The sequence below is a fragment of the Serinus canaria genome, chromosome 2 (genome assembly GCF_022539315.1).
Source record: "Serinus canaria isolate serCan28SL12 chromosome 2, serCan2020, whole genome shotgun sequence".
NCBI classification, from domain to species: Eukaryota; Metazoa; Chordata; class Aves; order Passeriformes; family Fringillidae; genus Serinus; species Serinus canaria.
In genome coordinates this window covers 78302910-78326799 of record NC_066315.1, presented here as the reverse complement: position 1 = coordinate 78326799, position 23890 = coordinate 78302910, and the positions used below count along the sequence as shown (strand labels likewise).

Below are 23890 nucleotides of genomic sequence, written 5' to 3'. Positions count from 1 at the left end.
AATTAAAAAAAAAAAAGGTTGGAAACCTTTCTTTTTTTCTCCGCCCACTGGCTGCTCACTGCGCGGACCGCTGGCCCTTCCCATGCCGTCGTCGTCGTCGTCGCCCTCCTCCTTCTTCTCCTCCTCCTCCTCCCGCGATTGTCTGCGCTCCGGCTGCCGCCCGCCCGCCCGCCCGGACTCCCTGCATGCACACGCCGCCTCCTAGGTGGCTGCGGGGGGTGGGCGCTCCCGGAGCTGCCATTCCGCACATACCTTCATGTCCCTGCGCTCGCTGCGGCCGCCCGCCGCCGCCCCGCATCGCTCGCCCGCTCCGGCTGCCGCCCTGACGGCCGCTCCCGCCCGGAGTTGAAGCCGGGATCCGCGGAGGGGGCGGCGGGGTCGGCGGCGGGTCTCGCCCGGTGGAGTCACCGCCGCCGGCACACGCAGCAGCAGCAGCAGCCATGAGCAGCGCCGCTACCGCCACCTCCGCCGCCACCACGGCCGGCAGCGGCGCGGGGGAAGGGGCCGAGGAGGCGGCCAAGGACTCGGCGGACATCGCGGCGTTCTTCCGATCCGGTGAGTGCGCTCCTCTCCTGGGGAAACGGAGGAAGGGCCGCCGGCGAGACCGCGGCTGAAGGTAGAGGGAAAAGGTGGCCCTGGGGAAGCGACGTCTTCCCTCTGGAGCCGGGAAAGGAGGAGAGGGCAGCCGGCTTTGTCAGGTGGCCTCGGGTAAGGCTCGCCCGCCTCTCGCCTCCGGGGCCGCCTCGGCACTGCCCGTCCGTTCCTCGGGGAGGCGGCGGGGAAGAGAGCCGAGCTGCCCCGTCCTGTGTCGGGGGACAGCGGGGCTTGGGCACAGCAACTCGCGGGCGGGACGCCACCCTCGCCGGCAGAACCGAGGCGTGAAAACGGGGGCGGCGGCGGCGCGGCCCGGCCGGGAGGGTGCGGGGCTGCTGCCGCCCCGGGGCGGTGTCGCCCGTGACAGGTGCGATTCCTCCTGTGCCGGCCTGGTAGTAGGCGCGTCACCGGGGCTGGGCGGCACCACCCAGCGCCAGGTGGACCCGAGCCCCCCGAAAATGTCCCGCTGGGGGTTGCGGGGCGGGAGGCGGGTGGGGGAGCCACTCCGATCCGGGAAGCCCCGGCTGTCGGAGGGGTGGGAAGGGTGAGCGGGGCCGCAGGGCTGCGGGGAGTCGGTTGCGCCGGCCGGGCCCCCCGGGGAGGCCGGCGAGCAGGCAACGATGACACCGCTAGAAAAGGCAGTGCTTCTCCGGTGCTGTGCTGCTGGGTGGCGGCACAAGGCAGGGATGGAAGAAGCGGCATGGAAAGTGGGTGTTCTAAGGAGAACCGAAAGAGGCAGACAAAAAGCGAAGCCCATGTTAAGGGGGTGTCGCTGCCTCGGCTGAAGCGGGGAAGCAGCGGCTCTCGGGCGCTGCCGGGCTGGGAAGCCGGGCTCGGCGCGGAGGATCGGGGGGGAAGCGGTGGGGGGGAGCCTGTTGACAGGCTGCCGGGATGAAAAAAAATGGAGGCTGCCTTCTCCTTTGGTGTTTACTCTCAGCACGCAACCGGGCGGGGAGGACGGCTGCGCCCGCCGCCCAGACACTATTCCCCGGGGAATAGCGGCGGGGAAGGCAGGACTGCCCGGGCCGCACAGACCGCCGGCGGCGGGCACGGAGCCCTGCCGGCAGCCTGGGCGGCGGCGGGGACGGAGCCTCCCCCCGGTGCCGGCTGCCCTCCCCCGAGCGGCGGCGGCTCCTCCCCTCCGTCCGCTCCGCCGGCTGCTCCGCGCCCCCCAGGGCACCCCCCGGCCATCGCTCCGGGCGGAGCGGCCGGGCCGGGCTAGGCTGGGCACTTGCTCCTTTTGGATGCCTAAAAAGGAGCGGCGAGCAAGGGAAATGCAGACTCACCGCAGGAAAGATGAGGGGGTTGGCCGATTTCGTGTGTAAAAAATAATGATGGCAGTAGTAATAATAGTAGTAAAAGCTGTGTTCACTGGATTTTTAAGGAAAGTCCGCGAGGGAAGTGGGAAACGGCGTAATCAGTGCTTCTTGCGGTCGGTGGTGCTGCTCAGTGTGTTTGGTTTCATGAGGGTGAAGCAGGAGGTGTGATTTGTTGCAGGCATCCTTGAAGCGGGGCTGGGAGCTGCGTTTGCGTGGATGGAGGGTCCGAGCAGGGGTCTGTGTCCCCTCTGGAGGGCTTGATGCTCCCGAGGCAACCTGCTTCACATGAGAGCCATTGAGTGTGAAACTCCTTGTCAGGATGCTGGCCTTGGTGGGTTTTATCGTGGAAAAAAGACTGAGCTTTATCATTCCAAGGAAAAAATCCTGATGAAAGCAAAATGACAAATTAAAACAGCAGGCTTACACACAGTACTCTGCCTAGTGTAGTTACAAATGGGTGCTTGTGTAGTAATCTTGCAGTTTTGGAAGACCCTGCCAGCTGTATTAATAATCAGCTTCCACATTTATGTGTGGGTTGAGGGATGCTGCAGCTGGTAAGCTCGTAAGTGGTGCAGTGATGAATTCTGATGCTGATAACTTCTGATAACAGGGAAGTTGTACTGAGCTCAGTCCTGCAGCATCTAAAAATCTTAAAGCAGTAGAAGGACATGCTTATCAAAAAACTCTTAGAGCGTATTTAACGACTGGTGTTCTCATTTCCATATTTACATGTGAAGGTTATCTGGTTCAGCCTGGCCTCTAGCATACACTGGAAAATGTTCTGGCATCTCCTGTGGGTGTTTGGCATTGAGAAGAGCTCTTTGAATTCTGCCTCTGTGAATAATCCACTCTTCTATAAGGAGAGGGTCTATTAAGAGATCTCCGGTGCTTCCCTTTGTTTGAACAACAGGCAGTTTTTGGTTTTTTTTTTGTTTTTTTTTCAGTGGAACACAAAGGCGCAGAGATCAATGAACAAGGAAAAAACTTTGTTTGGTGCACTTAGGAGCAGACAAAATATTTTTCTCTTTACAGAATTTACAATGATAAATGCTTCCTTTTTCCTGTCACTTGCAGAGAATATTAGCAAAGCTCTAGCTGTTACTTAAAAGAGAAAATGAGTAAAAATGTTGCAGTGTTTTCCAGGAGCAAAAAAAAAAAAAAAAACCACAACAACAAAAACCTGCCTAAACAATCAGTTCTAATCTTGGGTTGGTTAAATTGGTCAGTTGAGCTGCCAAGTGGGGTTATTGGCTTTCCTCCTGTCCTTTTGTAAGACTAAGCTTGAAGTACAATTAAAGTAGTCTGAAGAATAGAGTTTCATTATTTGGAAGATTTTGTTAGGATATTGAACAGCAGCTAGGTTCACATCACTTGAAATGTGCACATTTCCAGTTTTCACTTTGGTTATGTAAATGTGAACTTATTCTTAAGTTGTTGGGGAAATAAAGTTGCAGTTGAAATGTGAGGAAAGCAGCTGAACTGGAAGTGAGGTGGTGGTAGTAGGAACACATAAAGACTGTGTGTCTTGAATGTAAATGAGGAATCCCTTTATTGGAATTGGAAGAAATCGAAGCAGCTTACTTTCTGTTACATATTTGGTATCTGAATCTCATTATTTGAAGTTGAAAAGGAAAGAGTACCTTGTTAGATCTGTCACCTTTGTGGCAGGATTAATAGTAAAAGAAGCAGAGTTGAAGGCCAGGCATAGTGATTACATTTGGAAGGAGAAAACACAGTGGTTGTAGGAAGTGCTTTTCTGTCCTATATATAAGTTGGAGATTAGAAATGACTGTGTAAACTCACAGAAGGATGATATGTTTTGAACTGTAAATCTATAGACAATTATCCTTTTTTTAATTTAAAAAGTGCACTGTTGTGACTTGAAAGAACTGGTAAAATATCTTTGAGTTATGAAAAAACACTTAACATACAAAAAGCTGGTAGCACAGAGTCTAAGTGGCTGTGTAGAGTGGTGTTAGTACATGTGTTAAGTATACAAGATCTATTTTGTATGAAGAGTTGTTAAGACAAAACTTTTCAAAATGTGTTCTAAGTTTCAACCTAAAATTCTGTGTATCTGAAAGGTCTGAAAACAGCTGACATGAGCAAAGTTGAATTTGAGGCAGTGCTGTCAAGTCATGGCTTACAGGACAGTAACCATACAGAGGTTTTGTTTGGTTGTTCTTGGTTTAATCTTCATCTTTGCAGCTATGAGTCCTCAATACTTTGGTAAGGAGACTCAACTGACATCTTCAGGATGCAAGAATGAAGGCTGTCTGTTAAGTTTAAATCATGTTATTATAAGAGTGCTTTTCAAACCAAAGTGTTTTTGCTGGTTGAAGTTTGTGAATTTAGTTTTTAGGCATAAAGAACAAAACATTTTTCATCCAAATAAAAGACACAATCAAATTTTAGTAATTAAAGTTACCCTTCTGGTATGATGGAAATATCTGTGAATACAAAAGGTTGCATAGAAAAAGGCTTGTAAGCACTTCAGTCAACCCTTGGCTAGACAGTGTAGGGAGTGCCTTTATAAATTACTCTGATTAGTCTTCATGGAAAAAAAAAACAACCGACTGATAATTCTTCACAGTTCTGAAATGAAAGTGGATGTAGTTATTTCCTGTAAGGTACATTTTTTATGAGTGGCCTCTACAAACTGCAGTAACTTCGTTCATGTATGGACAAACAAGACTGTTTTCAAAGCCGTTGAGGAGATTAGTGTTGTCACCACCTGTTTATGTGAACACTTGCCACATGCCTGGAAGGAACACAGTTTACATACTGAGCAATGGGAAGGGGCCTGTGGAGGAACTGAAGTGCTTGAAAAACAAAGGAAAAACACAGGACCCCAAAACTCTTGTCATTGATATACATAACTGTCTAAGCTTTGCCAGGTTAAATCTGAACATAATTGTTAATTGTGCTTCATTCCTTGATTGGGGGGGGGGGAACAAAAAAGTGGAGGATTTTCCATCTAAAACCTAATCTACACAGGTGGCAGCAGTCCTTTCTCAGGAGAAGGAGTAAGTCTGAGATGAATGTGGGTCTGGAGGAAATGGTTTTTCCAAGTAGAGGGTTCAGTGTGCCACCTCTCTCAAGGTGAAGTTAGAGAACAGGCCGGTAGCCAGAAGAGCTTTAAATAGCACCTGGTTCTAATGTTGTACACTTAGTGTATCCTGCTTGTTCCTGTGTATCTTAATGTAAGCTTCATGATAATAGAATTTAAAACTTGGGTTTGAGATATGTGTTTTTAGGTACCAAAATGAACATGTGAGTGTTATAGGAAAAAAGAATGCTGAGATTTGTTGTGATTGTGGACATTTGAGCACTTCTGCAAGTACTAGTAACTTGAGACTTGGATCAGTCTGAGTTTGACTAAGTCTGCCTATAGCAACCTATGCTGATAGTTGCTTGTGTAGTTGAGACCTTAGAAGAAGTATTAATGAGTGTCAGGAAAATATAACTGATTTTCTTATTTTTCTTTTAAATGATGATTTTGTTGTTTGCTTAGTTTTAATGAAAATCACTTAATACTGTAAAGATAAAAGCCAGCATTTAGAAATGTGTTATTTCAAGTTTACAAGGAGGACTTATGTTTTATTTCTTCCTGATTATATTGCTTTATATACTGTTGCCTTGCTTGTTTTATATTAGTGTCCTGTGTGATAGTGGCTGGGACAGTTAACTGCATGTAGTAGACAGCATTAAAAATGCTATCATAGTAGTTAAAGGAGGGAGGGTTGGGAAAGATTACATGGTAAAGAAAAGGCAAGCATATTATTAAAAAGCAGCAGGATTTTTCAAGAATACTACTAATAAAAACACTATCATTTAGGTCATGGGCAAACTAGCTTCCAAGGTAGTCATCAAATGTGAAAAACAAGCCAGATTTCCATCTGAAAGCCATGAAGCAGAACACATCATCTATAAAGTGAGAATAGGTGAATCTTCTTAGGAAGGCACTATTTTCTGGTGATATGTAATAGCTAACTTACAGAGAATGTAGTTAGAGGAGTTGTTGCTTACTTGGCATTCCAGTTGGAACAGCCACAGAGTTGTTAGGAGTGTCTAACAGAAATAATCTAATAGTGAAGCCAAAAGTGAAGTTTTGCCAGACAGCACTGGTGGTAGCTCACATGTCAGCTCCCTGCTGTCCTCTGCAAGTACTGGTTCTTGGCCCTGTGGCTGTCAGGAGCTGAGGTGCATTTTAAGAATTGGTGGGCATGCAGAGGATGTAAAGTATGAAACAAGTTGTCCATTCTATCATGTAACTTAGTGTGATGACAGCATTTGTATTAAATAAATAAACACAACAAAAATTCAGAGTGTTGTGTAAACTATTCAAGAATCTGTTACTTTGTGCTTTGAGTTGCATTAGTAAATGAGAAGGTTGCAGCAGTTTTGCTGTCATTAGTACTGGTTGACCTGAGCTGAAGAAGTGGGCTCTTTTGTGGAGTTTTGATCCAACTCCAAAAGTGTCCATTTTAATAAGATGGTTGAAGCAGAGTGGTGGTGTGTGTGTGATTTTGAAAAATACCGTAGAAAAATGCCACAACTTGATAGTTTCTGATGAGCATATGCAGAGCAAAAATAACTGCAGAAACAATGAAGTTACAATGGAGAAGTTAGTCTGGGAAATAGCATTGTTGAATTGAGATTCCCTGGAACAATGAAGATGAGGATAGAGAGCTTCAGTGTGAAGTGCAGCAGCTGTTGTGCAATTTGGCTTAGTGTGAAACAGCCAAGCTTCTCTGCAAATAGACAAGGATAGTTCAAGTTAGAGGTTAGGTTGTGTTTGAAACAGTTGGAGGCAGAAGTCATGAATATTTCTAAGAGAGGACAGAAGACAATTACTGGTAACATCTTTGATAGCTGACAGTTGATAAACTAAATGCACGCTTGGAGTGGAAGGTGAATGGGAATTAGAGGAAAGCCAGGTCCATTCTTGGAAGGAGTACATTTGAGCTGGCATGAAGTGCTGATGTGCCCAGAAAGGAGATGACAGAAAGAGGAAGAGACTTGGTAAAGCTGAGGCTTTCATCAGTTGCAGAGCTCAGTCACTGTGTAGAAGACGGGCAGCAATGTTTCTTATAGAAGTGGTGCTTCTCCAGTTAAGTGTGTCCCACAGCAACCTAACAGAAGCATGCGTGAATTTCAACCTAAAATATCACATGACTTCTAAAAGCTTTTGGATGTGAAATCACTTCTAGGTAAATAAAATCTAAAGAAAGGCTGGAAAGCCTTTCCTTACCCAAATATACAGAGAAAATATTAATGTTTCTCTCCTCCTTTCAGTTGAAAATAAAAACTAAAATAATTCTAGTTTCAAAAAATGCTTAGGTCAGTTAATAGGGTGAAATTGCAGACTCCTATAGGGTGACCTAGCAGACTGGTAGGTCAGTTTATTAGGGTGAAATTGCATAGTGATTTTTGGTCTGCATCTTGAAGAAGGAGCTAAAATCACTGAAATAGCTGTTCATGGTCAGCAATTGAAAATTTGAAATTTTGGAAATGCAGTGGTGGTTGAAGGAAAGTGGGTGATAATTTTAAAGGAGAAGAAGGGAAACAATTTTTTCTGCTTGACATTGGTAACAACCAAATTTAATCTTAAAAAAAAAAAAAAGAGGTAAAAAACCCCATGAAAGTCACAGCAGGCTATTTTAATGTAATGACTAAGATGGTTACATCTATTTGTTGTTTTCATGAAGAAATTTGCCTGATTTGGAGAAGGATCTTTGTTTAACTTAACATTTTTCTTGGTGCAGTAAAATCAAAAAGTAGACTACTGGTGAAGTAATACGGATGATCTGCAAAGCTGAGTCATATTCCTTCAGGAAGGATACTGCTGTTTTGAGAAAACAGATCACTTACCCAGTAGTGAGGAGGAGGAATTGAAATGACAGGGAACAACTCAAGTGCTTTTAGCAGTAGACACTACAGTACATTAAAGCATCTGATTTTCAGCCTTTAGAGTAGGTTGTTGTATGGATACACAAAGAGGAGGGTCATAAATGGGTTGTGTCCACAAAGTTTCACAAAACAGTCTGAGTGACAAGACTGTGCTTTAAAGATAAAAAGCTCATTCCAGTGGTTTCTCTGGCAAATAGCTGCTCTAAGTCATCTGAAATAGCCTAATTGTGCATTTGTTTAAAAAATAGGATTGTTTTTCAAGGCTGTTGAGTGGAGTCTTCTGAAATCATTTAGTCAAATTTGTTTAATCTCCTGTGCTACTGCCTTGCATAAGTGGCAGTAGCACTGTTTAATATACACAACTGCAAATATGTAACAGGTTTTCCTACTGAGCAGTGCTGAACTATGTCTTTTGCTGGTACTTCTGTGTGTGGTGTTTTTGTAATCTGGACCTTACTGAAGAACTGAAATAGGTATTGGTGTTTTATAGTTATGGTTGGACGAGAAAGCAATCTTTACAGCAAAATATGTCAAGGGTTAGCTTTATGTTTTATACTATAGGTGTAGTATAGTGTGCTTGGATAATTCCCACAAATCTGTGCAAGAGTCAGGACAATGTTATTGGTATGTGTAATAGTCTGACATGAGTCTGAAATTCAGGAAGGTTTGTTTTGCTGGTGTGCATGAGGATACATGTGTGCATGTAGATACTGTCCAACTAAATAGTCCATGGGGCTTCAAAAACTTGAGTTTGCATGACAAATCTCTTTGTTAAAAAGTTGGAGAAAATATTCTGGGCAGCAGGCACTGAACAGGGCTATTGTGAGTAATCCCAATGCGTTCTAGTCATCTGTGAAACTACCCGGAGCTTAATTACTCATGTTTTCTTGTAGTCTTAGTGCGTGTATGAGCAGTTATAGTTATTCCTGAGGTGTCTGCAGACTGTGTAAACAACCAGTAGTGACTTTTGTGGTTAGATTTGTACATGACTGCTTAGTAATTAGAGTCTGAGGATCCAGGGTTATAGTGAAGTGAGATTTCCTAAGAGCTAAAAATGAACAGGAAAATATACTACTGAAAGATAGGGCTCATAGGGACTCATAGGTAAATGCCTACTTATTTTTGTCTAGTCTGTACCTCACTTATTGCATAAAAGAGTAACTCAAAATCCAAAACTTTTAGGCTTTATACAGAATTTCTGCATTATTGTGGGTAATTTTGTGGAAACCTTCAGCTTTATGACATACTTTATCATGGCATTTGTTCAAAGGCTATTCACTAAGGTTTGTGATGGTCACATAGCTGGTTAATAAAATTGAAGCCACCAAACAATGAAAAATTATTGGTGAAATTTAATGAAAGCAGAAGTGTTGGAAGTCTTGGGGACTCTGTTTTCAGAGCCCAAACAAATGTTAAAATGTTGGGAAGAAATCAGGTAACATTTCTTAAAGTGTGTCCTAGGTAATAAAGGGAGGATACGTCAGGAACACCCCAAGAAGTGAATTAGACTAAATGGAGTGTTTAAATACCAGTATTTCTTGGCTGACTTCCTATGCTACACAGTGGACTTCACTGTATCCATTGTGTAGTCTTGGCTGTACAACGTTGGTTAGATACAACTTTCTACTGGCCTTAAGGTAGTAAGTTCTTCAATTTCCAAGTGTTTATCATGCCACTGACTTCTGGGCATGTTTGGTTAAGCAGCATTGAGTACCAAGATGATACCATTTTCTGAGATCATAAAAATACTCCACCCTCTTCTAAAAACTTTAGGCCAAGGTCAAAGTGTCTTTGCCCTTTGTAATTTTCCTACTCCTTGAATTCCAGATATATGCAGCTGAAAGCAAGAAAAAAAATGTAGAAAGCTGTCAGCAAATCAAAATGAATTGAAATATAAATTGGCTGGATTGTCCTCTTCTATGCAGAAGTTGATAGCACATAGTACGTTGAACATCAGACTTAAGAAGATGCCAAACCCTATCTTTAGAGGTCTCTTTCTGTGTTTTACTATAGAGCAATAAAATAGGTTATGATTTCTCTGCTAAAGAAACTGAATAGCCATTGTTGTTGTTTATTTTTTAATAACATGTTAGTCTCAAAGCTTTTTTGCCTGTCTTTATTTATTTGCTTTATTAATGTTAGTCAGCGACTTCATTTTGGTTGATACTGTGCATAGGGTTGGCCCTAAAGGAATGGAAATGGAACAGTTAGAGCAGTAACTTATTGTCTTCACACATCTTAGTCACATTTCCTGTGCCTTAAATACTTGTTTTCTGCCCTTAAAGGTAGTTGTTAGGCTTGAATTTGCCATAGTTTGCAAAGTTCAGAGAAGAAATCAATGCTATGCCTTGCTTAACTCACAGGGATCATGGGAGCTGGGCTTCTGTAAGGACAACAGAGGCAAGCCAAACTAAAATTTATTAGAACAGTTGCACCTTTTCAGATGGAAAGGTCATAATGACTTATCTAATGGCTTGTTGGTTGGCTGTCATGGTGTTCCCTCACTCCGTATTTCTAGAGGGATGGAGAGGAGAATTGGAGGCACAAAAGGTAAAGATTATGGGTCGAGATAAGAGCAATTTACTGGGAACAGTAATGAGATAACAAAACAGACAGTAATTATACAAATGACAGCATGTACAAGAAAAGAAACACTATTGCTCACCCCTTGTGGAACATTGTCCTTGTGGACATTCTCTGACCGCTCCCTCTGCCGTGCTGCCCTGACATGGGAGTGAGCCCTTCTCTTTGTTCCCAGAAGATTACATGAGATGGTACGCTGTGTCCTAATCATGTCCCCTCTGGGCCAGAACCAGGACACTGGCTTGTTAATGCTTTACATTAAATGAAAAAATAAATAAAAACTAAGATACCAATTTCTTCACAGGTAGTGCAAGGCTGTCTTTGGAAGAAAAACAAGGAATCGTACTTGACTGAATTTCTTGCCTTGGCAGCTGAGCAGAAAGTTAAAAAACTGAACTTAATTTCTGTGCCCATTTTGGGAAAATTCTACTGTTTGTCTGTTGAATTACCAAGGCAGGAGAGTCAAGTCAAGCCTGCTTATAGAACGTGATAAAATACGCTTTATCCTGTTGTGATCCTTGTAGAGTTTAGCCATGACATGCTTTAACCTGTCAGTGCAGAAGAAGCAATATCTTTTCTAGTACAGCATGGGGATTGGAGTCAAATTTGCCTATGCTTAACTCAGAACAAGGGTGTAATTCTGCCAACAATAACCACTCGGCTTGTGTGTGTGTGTTAGCATTTTTTTTAAGCTTGGAATCAGATGCATCCTACCCTAGCCAAAGGGAAACATTTTAGAGGCTCTGACGCATTTACACAGATGAAGGAAGGAAATGTCCAAAAGAGTCAAAAGCTAAAAATAGATCAGTTTACCAAGTTGAACTCTGGGTGGGAATTGACAAACTAAATATAAATCTAAATTTGAACCTTTGTGACTTACATAACTGAGTGGTGTAACCCCTTTCGGATACTGCTGCTTTTTCTTGCATTCAGCTTTATAGTAGACAGCTTCAGAGGAAAACTTCAGTCAAGCTTTGTGAGTTTGCTTTGCTGTGTTTTAAATAAACACCACTGAGAAGTCTGATTCTCTTTTGACGATTATTGTTACAGCATAGTTAACTCTCTGGAAAAGTGGATTGTGGGTTTTGTTGGGGTTTTTTGTTTGTTTTGAAGAACTTCTCAGTGGAAGTGGTATCTCCTAACTCTACTGAACAGAGGTTTTAAACTAGTAGCAATTAGAACCAGTGTCTGTGAGGGGGTGTTATTTTTTCTCCCCAACTTCCTTAAGAAGCAGTAAATTTGCCTGTCATATCTGTGCATAGAAAGGAATGATAACCTGAACATTTAAGAATGAATGTTTGGCTGTCTAAAAGGATTTGCTCTCTGCCTGGACACAAATCAAAATTAGAAGCTATCAGCTTTCCCTTGTGTGAAGAAAAGTAAGCTTGTTTGAGTGTGTAAAATTTGTGTAATGGGGAAAAAATAGAGGAAAAACAGTTAATTTATGAGAGTGTTGTAGATTACTGTTGTTAGATGACTGTGGTAATGCCATGAAAATAGAGATAAGCAAATTTTCCTTTTTCCTTAAGTAACAGTTTACATTTTTTGTGTAACTGATAGCAACCAACACAGTATTGCTAACTAAAAACTGGCCTTTTCCAGTGTGTTGAAGCAGGGACAGTGCAGTTGAATCCCTGTGTTCAGCATTTGCCAACTGCTAGTGAAGAGCATTTCTTTCATAATGTTACACCTAATTCTAAAGTTTTGCATTGGAGAGGTGACATACTTTCATTGACTTTGTCAGAAAAACAAATGTTACCATTTACAAATATAGTAAATGTAATGGAATATTAGGGGTAAAAATGATAGCATTGATTAGATTAAGTTCAAGCAGTAACTCTCCACCCATCACTCCCACAAGAACTGAGGGTTAGTTTTTTTACTCAATACCTTTCCTTTTATTACTATATCATTTGCTGTAGAATATTTGCTTGGCAGATGTATAAATAGTTGTGCTCTTATTTGCTTTATGTTTTTGTTTGGTTTTCCAGTGGAGCCTGGGAATGTTTGTTTTTGCAAGGTTGTTTTGAAAAAATTTTGAGTCTTTGATTACTAAAAATAGTATTTGTTCCAAGCAGCAGTTTATCTGTTAAAGCAATGAACAGTTTATAGTAAAAGGCTTACTACCTACTCTCATAGTTATATACCAACATGGCAATTTAAACTTTGTATTTATGGAAGATCTTGTTATATAGCAAAGTATGAGAACTAGTCTGTTTAAAATCTCACACTTTTCTAGAATATGCTTTAGGAATGGATTTGTCCATGTTCCTGTCTCCACTGTGGTAACCCACTGTTAGAAAGTTAAAGCTGTAAAACCCTTTTGCAAGAGCACTTGGTTGACTTGGGTGACTGTGCAACCTGTGGTGTTTCTGCTGGTAGGCGAGTTCATGAGCAGGATGTGACTTGCAGTTCACGTCCACTGAGGCAACATGAGTGGCTTCAAAGAGCCAGAAGGTGCTGCTCTCCATTATGCTGTTATATGTCCTCTAGGCAGTGAAAAGAAGTGGCAGAGCCCTGTTCTTGAGTGTGGTAAGCAAGGGTGGATATACCTTGATACTTAGGTGGAACACTTAAAGTGCAATCTGTAAATTGTCTGGGCTGCCAGAGCTCAATTCCCTCTGCGCATATGCTGAAGCTTTGTTACGTGTTGATACGGCAGCAAATGAGAGCAGGGATTTTTGTGGTCTTGAGCAGCCAAAATAGTATCTTAAGCTTTAATTTCTTTCTTTGTGAAGTGTTTTTACTACTTGGGGTGGGAATCTCACTCCAACTTGTCTCCTTTGCTAATCCTTTGGGCTCTCAAAATCTGAAGATTTTGTATCCCACTTGTGAGGTGGGATACCATATCTTTAGATTTGAGATCTGCTAGTTTCATGAGACTTGTTTTAACTACAGGAAAGATGAATATTAGAAGAGGGATAGGCCTCTTTTTACAGACTGGCTTTTCTGTCTTAATTGTTGTCTCTGTTTCTGTGATCCCTTCTTTTGTTCCTTTTCTTTAATAAATAAGACAGAGGTCCAGCAGACAATAAGCTCAATCACGAGACATCAGTGTTTATCCCTACAGGAGGTCCATTATGGGCACATGGATAAGTAGGGGGTCCTGTGGAAAAGCCCTGCGGAGTTTGAGAAATACAGCATGTGGGCTGTGCTGACAAATAAGGGTTGCATGGGCAGCCTTAATGCTGCATTACCTAGTTTTTGAATCCTCTTTGTGGCAATTTCAGTCACACCTGGTCCTATGTGATTGTTGAGATGAGTCATTGTTTAGAGTTTATGTAAAGTTTTCATTAAATACCTTAGTGGATGATGGTAGATGGCATTGGTTTTATCTGGGTGCAGTGGTTACTATGATGCATCAGAGGTATTTTGGGAGTAGAAATGCATTAATTCACTGTGTAGTATTAAAGAAGGCAGATGTATAAGCTGCTTTGTTAGATAGATACATTGAGGACAAATTAGATACTTTACTACTTCTTTTTTAACTTTTCTTTTTTTTTTTTTTAAATAGACCCAAATACAGTCTAATGTTCAATTTCTTAGGGACTGATTTTTGTCACTTGAAAATCATGTGAATTCTGCCGTGTTAATAAAAGTTAAATGAAGCAAGATGTACAAATTACCAAATACCAAGGAGGAAAAAGGAACCAAATGAAATATTTTGCTTTCACAAGCAATAGATAATTAAGATTGAAAAGAAAAAATATGTTCTCAGGTGAGGAAATCTTACCACAGCATAATAGGTTACGATTTACATGCAGAACACCCATGGAAGACTATATGACACTGAAGGACTTAATTGGAAGTTCATAGTGATAAGTGACCTAAATTATTGCACTCTTTATTTTGCCAGTTATGTGGACTAAAATTGCTGCTTTAATAAGAAGCTTTCTGAACTGAACTGTTGTGTAACCTCCAAGAAAGGACCCAAAAGGAGATAAAGGGGTGCCTCTTCACATGATGTGAAAGAGTTGTAACGTTTCTGTGTACAAGCTGCATTCCTCCTGTTTTATGGAATAGAAATTGACTGAATATATGAAATAACTGTTTCCATATCAAGCTAAGTATCATAATGGAATGAAATGTAATTCTTATTGAAGGGTGACTGGTAGAGAGCTAATTATCAGAAGCAAAATAGCCCTGTATCTCCCTAGTGGAGTTGAAAGTCAAAGGTGACAAACATCTGAAAATGTTGGAGTTATATTTGAAATGTCAATATTTATTGGTTTTTAAGTCCTGTGTTAGGGGTTGGTTGGCTTTTGAACAGCACACAGTGTAAGGGCAATGTTACCAGCCACATTTAAATCAAGAATGAGTTAAGTATATATAAGTGGTGCATTTCTCATCCAGGCATCTATTTCTTTTGCAGGAAATTTGAGAATAAAGCCAGGATTCAAGTCAATATCTGTTTATGTTGCACTGTTGATATCGGGGGAAAGAGAGGGAGAAGTGAGTAAGACAGTTGCTTGTTCTGGAGACAGTCGAGCAGTCTGACCGGTGAGGTGGGACATCTGTGTGAACTGTTGAGCTTGAAGTAGTTGAAGTATACAGTTCTGGAAAATAAGCTCTGCTGTCCTTGTCTTGGTTCTGCCCAAATATATTCAAGTTTGGCACTGGTACAAGATGTAATCTTTGAGAAAGCAGCAATAGCTGGCTAGGGGCAAGCAGGGGTATATCTGAGACAATGGAATATGAAAGAGAAAATCAAGTAACTGACAGAATTAAGGGTGAGGGTCACTTTGCTTACAGAAATACTGGAAATCACCACACTACCTACCTCCTGCAAAAGATGCTGTTTCTGTTGTGGTTAAGGTCTTATGCTGAAACAGAACTAACAGTTCTATTAATGTACACAGGCAGATTAATAGATGCAAGGGGGCTTGAATTTTCGCAGGCCATTTGACAGAAAATGTACTGATTCCCTGAAGCAACCACCAGTTTCAAGGCCAAAAGGAAGCCTTTCATGTTTTAAAGCACAGCACAAGAGGGACAATCCTAGGCAGAAGAATGGAAGGGAGATAATGGTTATATGATGTAGAAGACTTGGGATTGGAAGTGCAGTGAGGTCAGGAAGAGAACTGACCCTTGAAAGGAATGTAAAGGTGGGTTGTGTTTTTATATACCACGCTGCTCAGATGTTTGCGTTACAGGGATAATGCAGTCAAATCAGAAAGACAAGCTGTTAATAGACCCTGCCCTAGATAGGTCTGGTTTTTTATTCCCTGAAGAGAAGAACAAGAAAGCAGAAAGGAACTTGGATAGAATTTCTTAATTTTGTAATGCAACGTACAACCTCGATGACACAACTCAAGAAAAAGTCACTGTTAACTATTTTGACCTTAAAATTACCTTTTTTCTTACACTCTTCCTCAAATTCCTGCCATTCTCAGTCAAAATATATTTTTGTGTTTCTGTGGAAAGAACAGCTTAGTTGTGCGAGGTCATCACTGACACTCTTAGCTCCACAAGGACCCCAGCAAATAAACACGTTTGTGGTTAGTCCCCTTGCTGTAGCCTCTGATCTGCCAGGTCTGCTGCAGAAGATATCTGTACAAGGCCGTACTGATCTCAGGAGATTTGCTGAACTTTATCTCTGGGTAATCGTCTTGTTGTGTTCGGATAAGATTACTAATCACACTTTTTAATTAAAGAAATGTCACAGCTGTAGGAAAATAAAGCTATTTGGAAATGGTGGTTATTTTGCTGATAGTTTTCTCTGCTTAAGGAGGCTCAATCAAAACTTTCTGCACTGGCAAATGTATGCTATCAAATGAAAATGAATTGTGACTAATTTCACACTGACTTCTTCCCTGGTACTTTTTCTTCTTTGCGGTCAAAAGTTGTTCTTAGTGAAGTAGTTAGAGATGTGAAGCATAAATTTTGTATTAAACCTTTAAAGAGACAGCCAAATCACCTAAATTTTTATTGTTCCCTCCTGCTAAAGTATGTTGAAGGAAAAGCTTACATTATTAATGTAAAGATACGTTTCCAAAAAGGGCAGTTCATATAGCTGGAAAACTGAAGCAGAGTTAAGAAAGAGCTAACTTGGGTTTACTCCCTGGACAAACAGTAATTTCAAAGTTAGCATGTTCTGAAATGTTGCTTTGATAGCAGTATTTGATTTAATTCTGCAGTATGCAATTAGAATTATCATTCCCTGTGATATTTAAAACGCTGCCTTGAGTTTAGCATAGGAAGTGAGTATGGTTGAGTGTTTGTTCAAGTGACATGTACTTCAGCAGTTGCAATGTGTGCAGTTTATCTAGTGTTAACAGCATTCAAGTGTCTAAAATTAGGAATATATATTGCCATAAGAAATAAGCAAACCTGTATGCTTCACTCATTGCCTTTAATTTAAGCATGGTGTTACTACTGGGTGCCTTGCTTTTGTGGTTGGTTTGGTTAGAGTTCTGAGTCCATTGGAAGTATTTTGGCCCACGTTCTAGAGTTAAAATAAAAATTGGTACTGTGACATTTCAAGCTGGTGGAGGAGTGTATGAAACTGGTAACTGGCCGATAGTTTGGAAATGATTCTGAATTAACGGGGTAAATTTACAAAGATAGCTGTGTAGTAATGAGGTAATTTTGTATTTTCCTTTAAAATTGGCCTCACTAAAGAGAGGCCTTATGATGGCATCTGATAAAGGTAGGAGTGGAAAAAAAAGGTTAATGGAATGGAGGGACAAGTAAAAAGAGGCTTGTGTTTATGAAGTTGAAAAAATTAGACTTAAAAATTATGTGTTAGGACAGCCATACTGATTGGGCTGAAGGAAACAGAAGGAACTGAAAATGAGGTTAGTAATTTGTTGCAGATAGGCAAAATTCTGAACAGGATCAAAGAAGTTCATAAGAGTAGGCTCTTTGGCTTAGACAGAAAATGTGGAAAGAAATACTCTTGCACCCTTGCTGTTCCCAGTGCTTCTCCCTGTCAATTTGTTCTGATCTGACTTCTAAATTGTAGCTGTTTTAAAGGCTAGAAGAAACAGCCTTAGAAACTGTTAAGTTTTCTAAGTTAAATTGTACAGAGGCTTGCTGCTGATAATATTACACTTTTTCTGTTTCTGTATATCTGTAGTTATTTTCCTATTCCCTGACTTTAGAGTTGGTGTGAAAGTTTTCCCTGAAGTAGCAGCTGTATGATGGAGTTTACTGTACTCAGAACACGGAACCTGTGGTCTGACTGGCTCCTGTGTGTTGGATAGTTAAATGTAGGCTACACAACTTGAATTCCTCAGAAAGAGGTCGTACTTGTGTTCTTTAAAACATTTTTAGTTACTACGTATCTGCCTTACCCTCTAGCTTTCAGAGGCATACCTGAATATAGAGTCAATTAAATTCCTGTCCTTTAATGAAGTCCTTTGCTTAATGCGTAGCTGATATGCTTGGAACATCAGGGCATCGGTTAGGATCCAAAATTAATTGCCTCTTGGGGATGGATAGTGCCATGTGGGCACCTGAAAGAACAGTGTCTCTTTCAGAAGCCTTCTGAAATGGCCAGCTTTGAAAATAAGGCACATCCTTACTATGTTAATAAATACATTTGGGTCTTGAATCCTGCTTAACATTTTCACTTTGTAACAACAAAAGCAAATAAATATTTTGTCTATGGAAGATGACACAAGTTGAAAAAGGAGAACCATAACTTCCTTACTTCCTGCCTTCTAGTAGTCACCCTCCCCTCTACCAGCCCCCAAATGTAGGAGGAAAAAGCCCAAACCTGGCATAAAGAGAAGAGGGCATCTTGTTCCCAAAGCAGTCACTAATGCGTCAGTCTGCAGTAAAACAGTATTGTTTTAACGTGGCTAAGGCCCTATTCTTTCTTTTGTATTGAATTCCTTCCTGTTTAAGAACATTGTCTTTAAAGTACACTTATATCAGCTTGAATGGTAGGAACTTTGTGCTTATTGCTACAGTATCTGTATTAATTAGTTGCTGCAGCTGTTTTAAGTAGGAAAAAAAAAAGGAGTTATCAGGCTTTGGTTGTGGGATAGCAAGTGTGTTAGTTAGCAGAGCTGCTAAAACGTGCTAGCTGCAAGTGGAGGTGAAAGAAGGCAGAAGTGGGGAGGAGCTGAAACTCAACTTGGCTTTGTATGCTCAGCAGGAGAGGAATATCCAGCAATTGGGCAAAAACACACTAGATGACATAGATCCAAATATACAGTTGTCAGTTATATATCCCAGAGTCTCAAAGAAGTAACTGATGGGTGTCAAGTAACTTGATGCACCTTTCATAGTCCCTCACATTGTATCAATTAATAGAGATTAAGCTCCATTTGCTGTATTAAAGGAAACACATAATTTTCACTAATGCTTGAGCTAATATCCATATATTTCTGTCACTTGAACTTCAAAAACAAAAGTGGAGGTAGCTATTTTATACATTCTTTCTGACTAATTCCTGTGACTTGTGTTGGACTGGTTGTGGGCAAGCAGGGAAGGGAGAACACTGTGTTTTTTTCAATAATTGTGTAATTAAATTCATTGATGGTAGGCCAAGAATACTGATCACAAGGGTTGGTGCTGAATCAGAAGGAATACTTTAAATGGTGCTCTGTTGAACAGAGACATAATTGCCCTCTCTTTCCCCTTCTTGGCTTATTGGATGGCTGAATTGCTCATTTCATACATGACTTTGAGTGTGACTGGAGCTGTGAATCAGTGTTTGTTGGAGTTTTGCATCTGGCTTATGGTCTGACTTCCCTTTTATGAGCTGGAGAGGCTGCCTCTGTTATTACTGTGTAGTGAAAATCCTCTTAAACTCTCCTTCTCATGAGTGGGTGAAAATGTTTGCCAAACACATGAATCAATAATTGCTTATTTGCCTCAGTGATCCTTTTCAAAAGCTTCACTGTCCTTTTCTGTGTTTGCACAGATAATCGATGTCTGTCCCCACATGATAATTAACAGGGATAGATAACTTAGGGGCCCTTCCTTTATAAAGTCATCCTACAACTGTCCCTCTCTGAAACCTCTTATTCCATTTTTGACCTTTTGTCAAGGCTTTCACTGAAATGGCAATAGCTTATATGCAGTGAGAATGACTTGATAGTTTAGTTTAAGGTTTGCTAGTTAACCATGCTGTTGAAATGCCTGGAGCTCTGTGTGGGACAAAAAGAATAAGTAAACTGTCTGAAGGCTATTAAAAATGAGATGCACACTTGTCACAGTATGAGAAAGAACACTGCATGTAGCTTGACCTGGTAAGTTTTCATAAACTAGAGACTGGCTTTTTAATGGCCTCGTCTAACATGTCCATTTTGTTCCGCAGTTGCTGACTGAAATTGAAAATTAAAATGAGGGAAAAATAACCTTCATGATTACAGTTTTCCCTTGGGAACCATTTCAATTGTGGCTTTCTCATGAGAGAGATTGTGGCTTCCTTTCTATTTTTGTGGCAAATCTGAAAATTCAGATTTGTGTAGCCTGTTTCTAAAGTTGAGAATATTTTAGATGCCAGTTTCAGAAGATACGAACAACTTCCAGGTGCCTGCAATTTGAGGAAGTCTCTAGCCGATTCAGATTGCCATCTTGACATGACCTTTGTCGAAAATAACCACAGTTAAGTAGTACATGCACAAACTGTCTATGCAGTAGAGTAAGGAAGAGACAAACCAATCTGTTTTAATGGATGAAATATGTTTGCCGTTTCAGATTTGCATTCTGTAATGGGAAGGCAAGCTTTTAAAACTGTCTATTTTACTTTGTTTGCTATTCAGGTCAATGGCTTCTTAGTCCACTGGAAGACTGCAAGATAGACTTGAGCTGTTCACACTGTTCCAAATCAGTTGGGCTCCCTGTCACTGGGTGACTTGTTTTGTTCCAGTGCTTGGCTTTGTCATCCAATGAAAAACTACTCTGGTGCCTTAGTTTATGCCACTGAAAATCTGCTTTTGGGTACCACAGTTAACATTAACTGGATGATAGGTATTGCTCCATAGCTCAACATAGATGCAATGCCTGTACCTGCCTAAAGCTTAAAGTCAGTTCAGATGGTTTGTATTTCAGTGGTATGATCTAATGGTAATAAAGTTTCTTCAATGGACAAAAAGTAGGTGGAAAAGAGGACTCTATCCCTCATTCAGTGGGCCTGGAACTATGCAGAATCTCCTTGGATATCTAGAGCCTCTTAATGGCTGTTCCCATTAGCAGTTTAATTCAGATCAAAGTGTTCTTTTGGAGTGCATCTCTTGATTGTCCCATTTCACAGTTCTTTGTTCGATGTGAAGCATCTCAGGCTCACAAATAGAATTCCTTTCAGACGAAATTGAAAGGAATTTCATACACCAGTTACAAATAAATAATAATTCCACAGAACCAGACAATAGCCAGTCAAAAGTAAAACTTCCTGTAAAACTTCATTCAAAATACGTAGTTTGGCCATTGAAGTTTCTGCAGCAGGATTTTGCTGTGTTGACCCTCTTCTGTTGCACTGTGCACGAAGCTCTACGCTTAACCAAAGAGGGTCAGCAGCTAGGTCCTAAAACTCAGCAGATGCTCTAATGAAGTAGCAAAGACCCTACAGTGACAGAGAGTTAGTTTACTGTGTGAAATGAATGTTCACTCTAAAAAAGTGGATTGTGTTTCAGAAATCTTTCTCAGCATCCAAATAGTCGTGGGACTGCAAGGACTTGGAGAGCTGAAGGAAGGGAGGAAAAGGCTGCTTTAGTTACAGGTGTGAGATGGGGGGCTGGTGTTGCATGTGGCACAGCAGCTGTTGCATTTGTGTTTTCTCCTGTGGCAAGGCACTTAGATTACCTGTCAGCACCACCCTAATGCAGGTCACATTTTTGCCTGGGACCTGTGTGTCAACTTTCAAAGAATTCAGTGTGTCTAAAAAGCACAAGTTCATCACTAATGCTCTAGAGAGGGACACATATTTGAGGTTCCTCTCTGCCAAATATGACTGGATGGACAGTGTTTTCTTCCTCCATCCATTCATTCCTAGAAGAAGCATGGTTAAGGTGTGAATGGGATGATAACTATACATGTCCTGCTTCTGTGTTGGAAACTACAAGTTCTTTTGATGTAGAGCTGCCTAGAGCCTAGAAGCAAGTAAAATGCTGTAGGAAGAGGACAGTCAGAAAGCAGGCATGTGAACTGACTCTATCATGCAGATAGGCTGGAGAAATCCTTCTCGTGCAAAAGCTGCTCCAAAGTTATTTATTCAGAGAGGAATACAGAAATGAAATCATCAGTAGTTGAGCACTGGTCATACATCTTAAAAAATTTGAAATGTTGTTGTAGAATTCATCATTAATTCATCATTAGTTGAAGTATTTTGCAACAGGTTGGAGAAGTATAACTTCCAGTGGATAATGTTATCCTTTCACTGTCTCCCTTGTGTTGAGCATAAATTGTTCACTCCCAATTCTTAGATAAATTTTTGAGTGCTACTAATTGGCCGACTGTAAGAGCCATCAGTGTAAGGGTTAGAGCTTAAGTAGCCTTCTTGTGATAGCTAGAGTTTACTTATTTGACCATCTCCCAAAATGGTCATCTCTGTAGTAAGAGTTATCTGGAAGAATGTTTTCTGAGGTTCCAAATGCTTGATTGCAGCATCATTGCAGCTGGGTCCAAATGTTACTGGTTTATGGGTTTGAGAGGTTTTGCTTTGGTGGAAGTGTTAGCACTTGCTTTTGTCTTCTCTATGGGTGGCATCTGGAACAGAAATATGTCAAGATAACTCCAGGAGAGAATGTTGGAAACTGAATGTAATACGAAATTGTAGGCAACATTGATCAATTTTGATTAAAAATGCTGCTGTGGAGCTCTTTTACTTAAAGAAGATGTGCTGAAGGGCTTTCTCAAGGTCACTGCTAGCAGTAAGGATTTGTTGAGATCCTGTCTCTTTAAGGGCTGCTGTCAGCTTAAAGAAAACCTTCCAAGCTCTCCATTCTTTTGTTCTTTTGGCTGCTGAGAGTGTTTGCATTGCCCAGGAGCAGGGACGGGAGACTAAGGCAAAAATTTGGATTTCCAAAGACCTACTGTGAGTAAGTTCGTTTGCTTTTGCAGACTTGTCTGGAGAGATGGTGAGCTCTGGCAGATGAGCAAGACAGTTTATTTTTAAATCTGTCATGAGTCGTAAGTTGATATTACTGCACAAAAATAGCACAACTCTTTTAAAAAAAAGTTTATCTAGTATCTAAGTGTTGAATTGATGACTTTAAACAAATCTTCCAGTCTCTCCAAACTCCAGGTGTAGGCTTCATATTTAGTTCTGGTGTAAGAAGACTTAACACTGAATTTGAAAAGTTATCAAAGTCTTTGGTACTGTCAGTAAGGTTGCCTGTCCACTCAGAATTAGATATCTGCTTGGCAATACATTTGCATCTTTCAAATTCGTGTGAAAGGCATCTCTTGCTGCCTTCTGTTCAGTGCCCTAACGGTGACATCCTTTTGCTAGAGGATGGTGTAAACCTTGGTCCTCTAGTGACTCTTCAGGTGCTTGTACATTGATGCATCAACAATGAGCAGCCATCTGTTTCCTACTGGACTTTAAGCCTAGCCTGCCAACTCTAAGGAGATCTGGTTATACAGTTTCATTTTTTGAGAGGGAGGATAAAGTAAGGATGAGGCTTAGTGGGTATTTGAGAAATACTTGTATAATTAAATTAGTTTGAATACATAAATATCACTAAATAGCATTCTTGAAAAGAATCTTTATTATGGTTAAGATTACAGTATTTTCAGTGATTTTGTGGAATAAAAACGAAGTGGCATATGTTTGTCATCCCAGAATCAGAGATGTTAAGGAACATGTACAAAGGAAGGGAGCAAATCTTGTTTTAGGAGGGGTTTCAATTTTACTTTGCTTTCCTTAGCTGCATTTAGAGGTTGACCTGCTGCTTTCATAAAGTTGTTTGTAGAATTCAACCTGGACTTTGTGTATGTTGTCTGACAGCAATTTGAGGTGACAGAGAAATCCAGGCACATCTTTGCCTCTTCCCTTCCCAGGGAGAGGAAAAGGTTGTGACTGGCAGTCAGGCTGTGACCTCTGTGTGGCCTAAGTGGCTTCTATGGGCAAACATGCCTGGATCTCCATCAGAAGAGAACATTCTCAACGAGTATGTTACTGCACCTCTTTGTTTAGAGAAAGTGAAATATATTTCTAAGGTGTGATTCCAAGTGAAAGAAATCTGTGGCTTAAAAAGGGTACCTCAGCCTGCAATATATTCTGGCTTCTTTGTATAGCTCCTGGTGCCCTGAACTTTGGTGCATTTTTCTCTCCTCTAATGGATACTTGTAAGGAGTTGTAGTCATTTGCGTGACTCTGATAATAGACCACTTGTAAAATCAAAATTGTCAGGCGTGATTGAAAACACTCCCTGCAGAGTCAGAATTGCTATATTTGGAGTTGTTGTGGGGTAATTTTCCTCTCTCCTAGTACAGCCTCTTTCCCACACTACCACTCCATTTTGCAGTCGGTACTATGGGGGCAGTGTCCCTTGGTGACAGAGCTACTGAATTCTGCAGACATG

General features: G+C 41.2%; 1 protein-coding gene across 1 annotated transcript in view; it reads left to right on the top strand.

Annotated features, from left to right (window-relative positions):
* The first annotated feature begins 358 nt into the window (after positions 1-358).
* TRIO (trio Rho guanine nucleotide exchange factor) overlaps positions 359-23890 on the top strand; it is a 244483-nt gene continuing 220951 nt past the window's right edge. The window contains exon 1 of the mRNA XM_009096317.4: positions 359-555. Coding sequence (XP_009094565.1) covers positions 441-555 — 115 coding nt within the window. The 5' untranslated portion in view covers positions 359-440. The remainder of the gene's footprint in view (positions 556-23890) is intronic.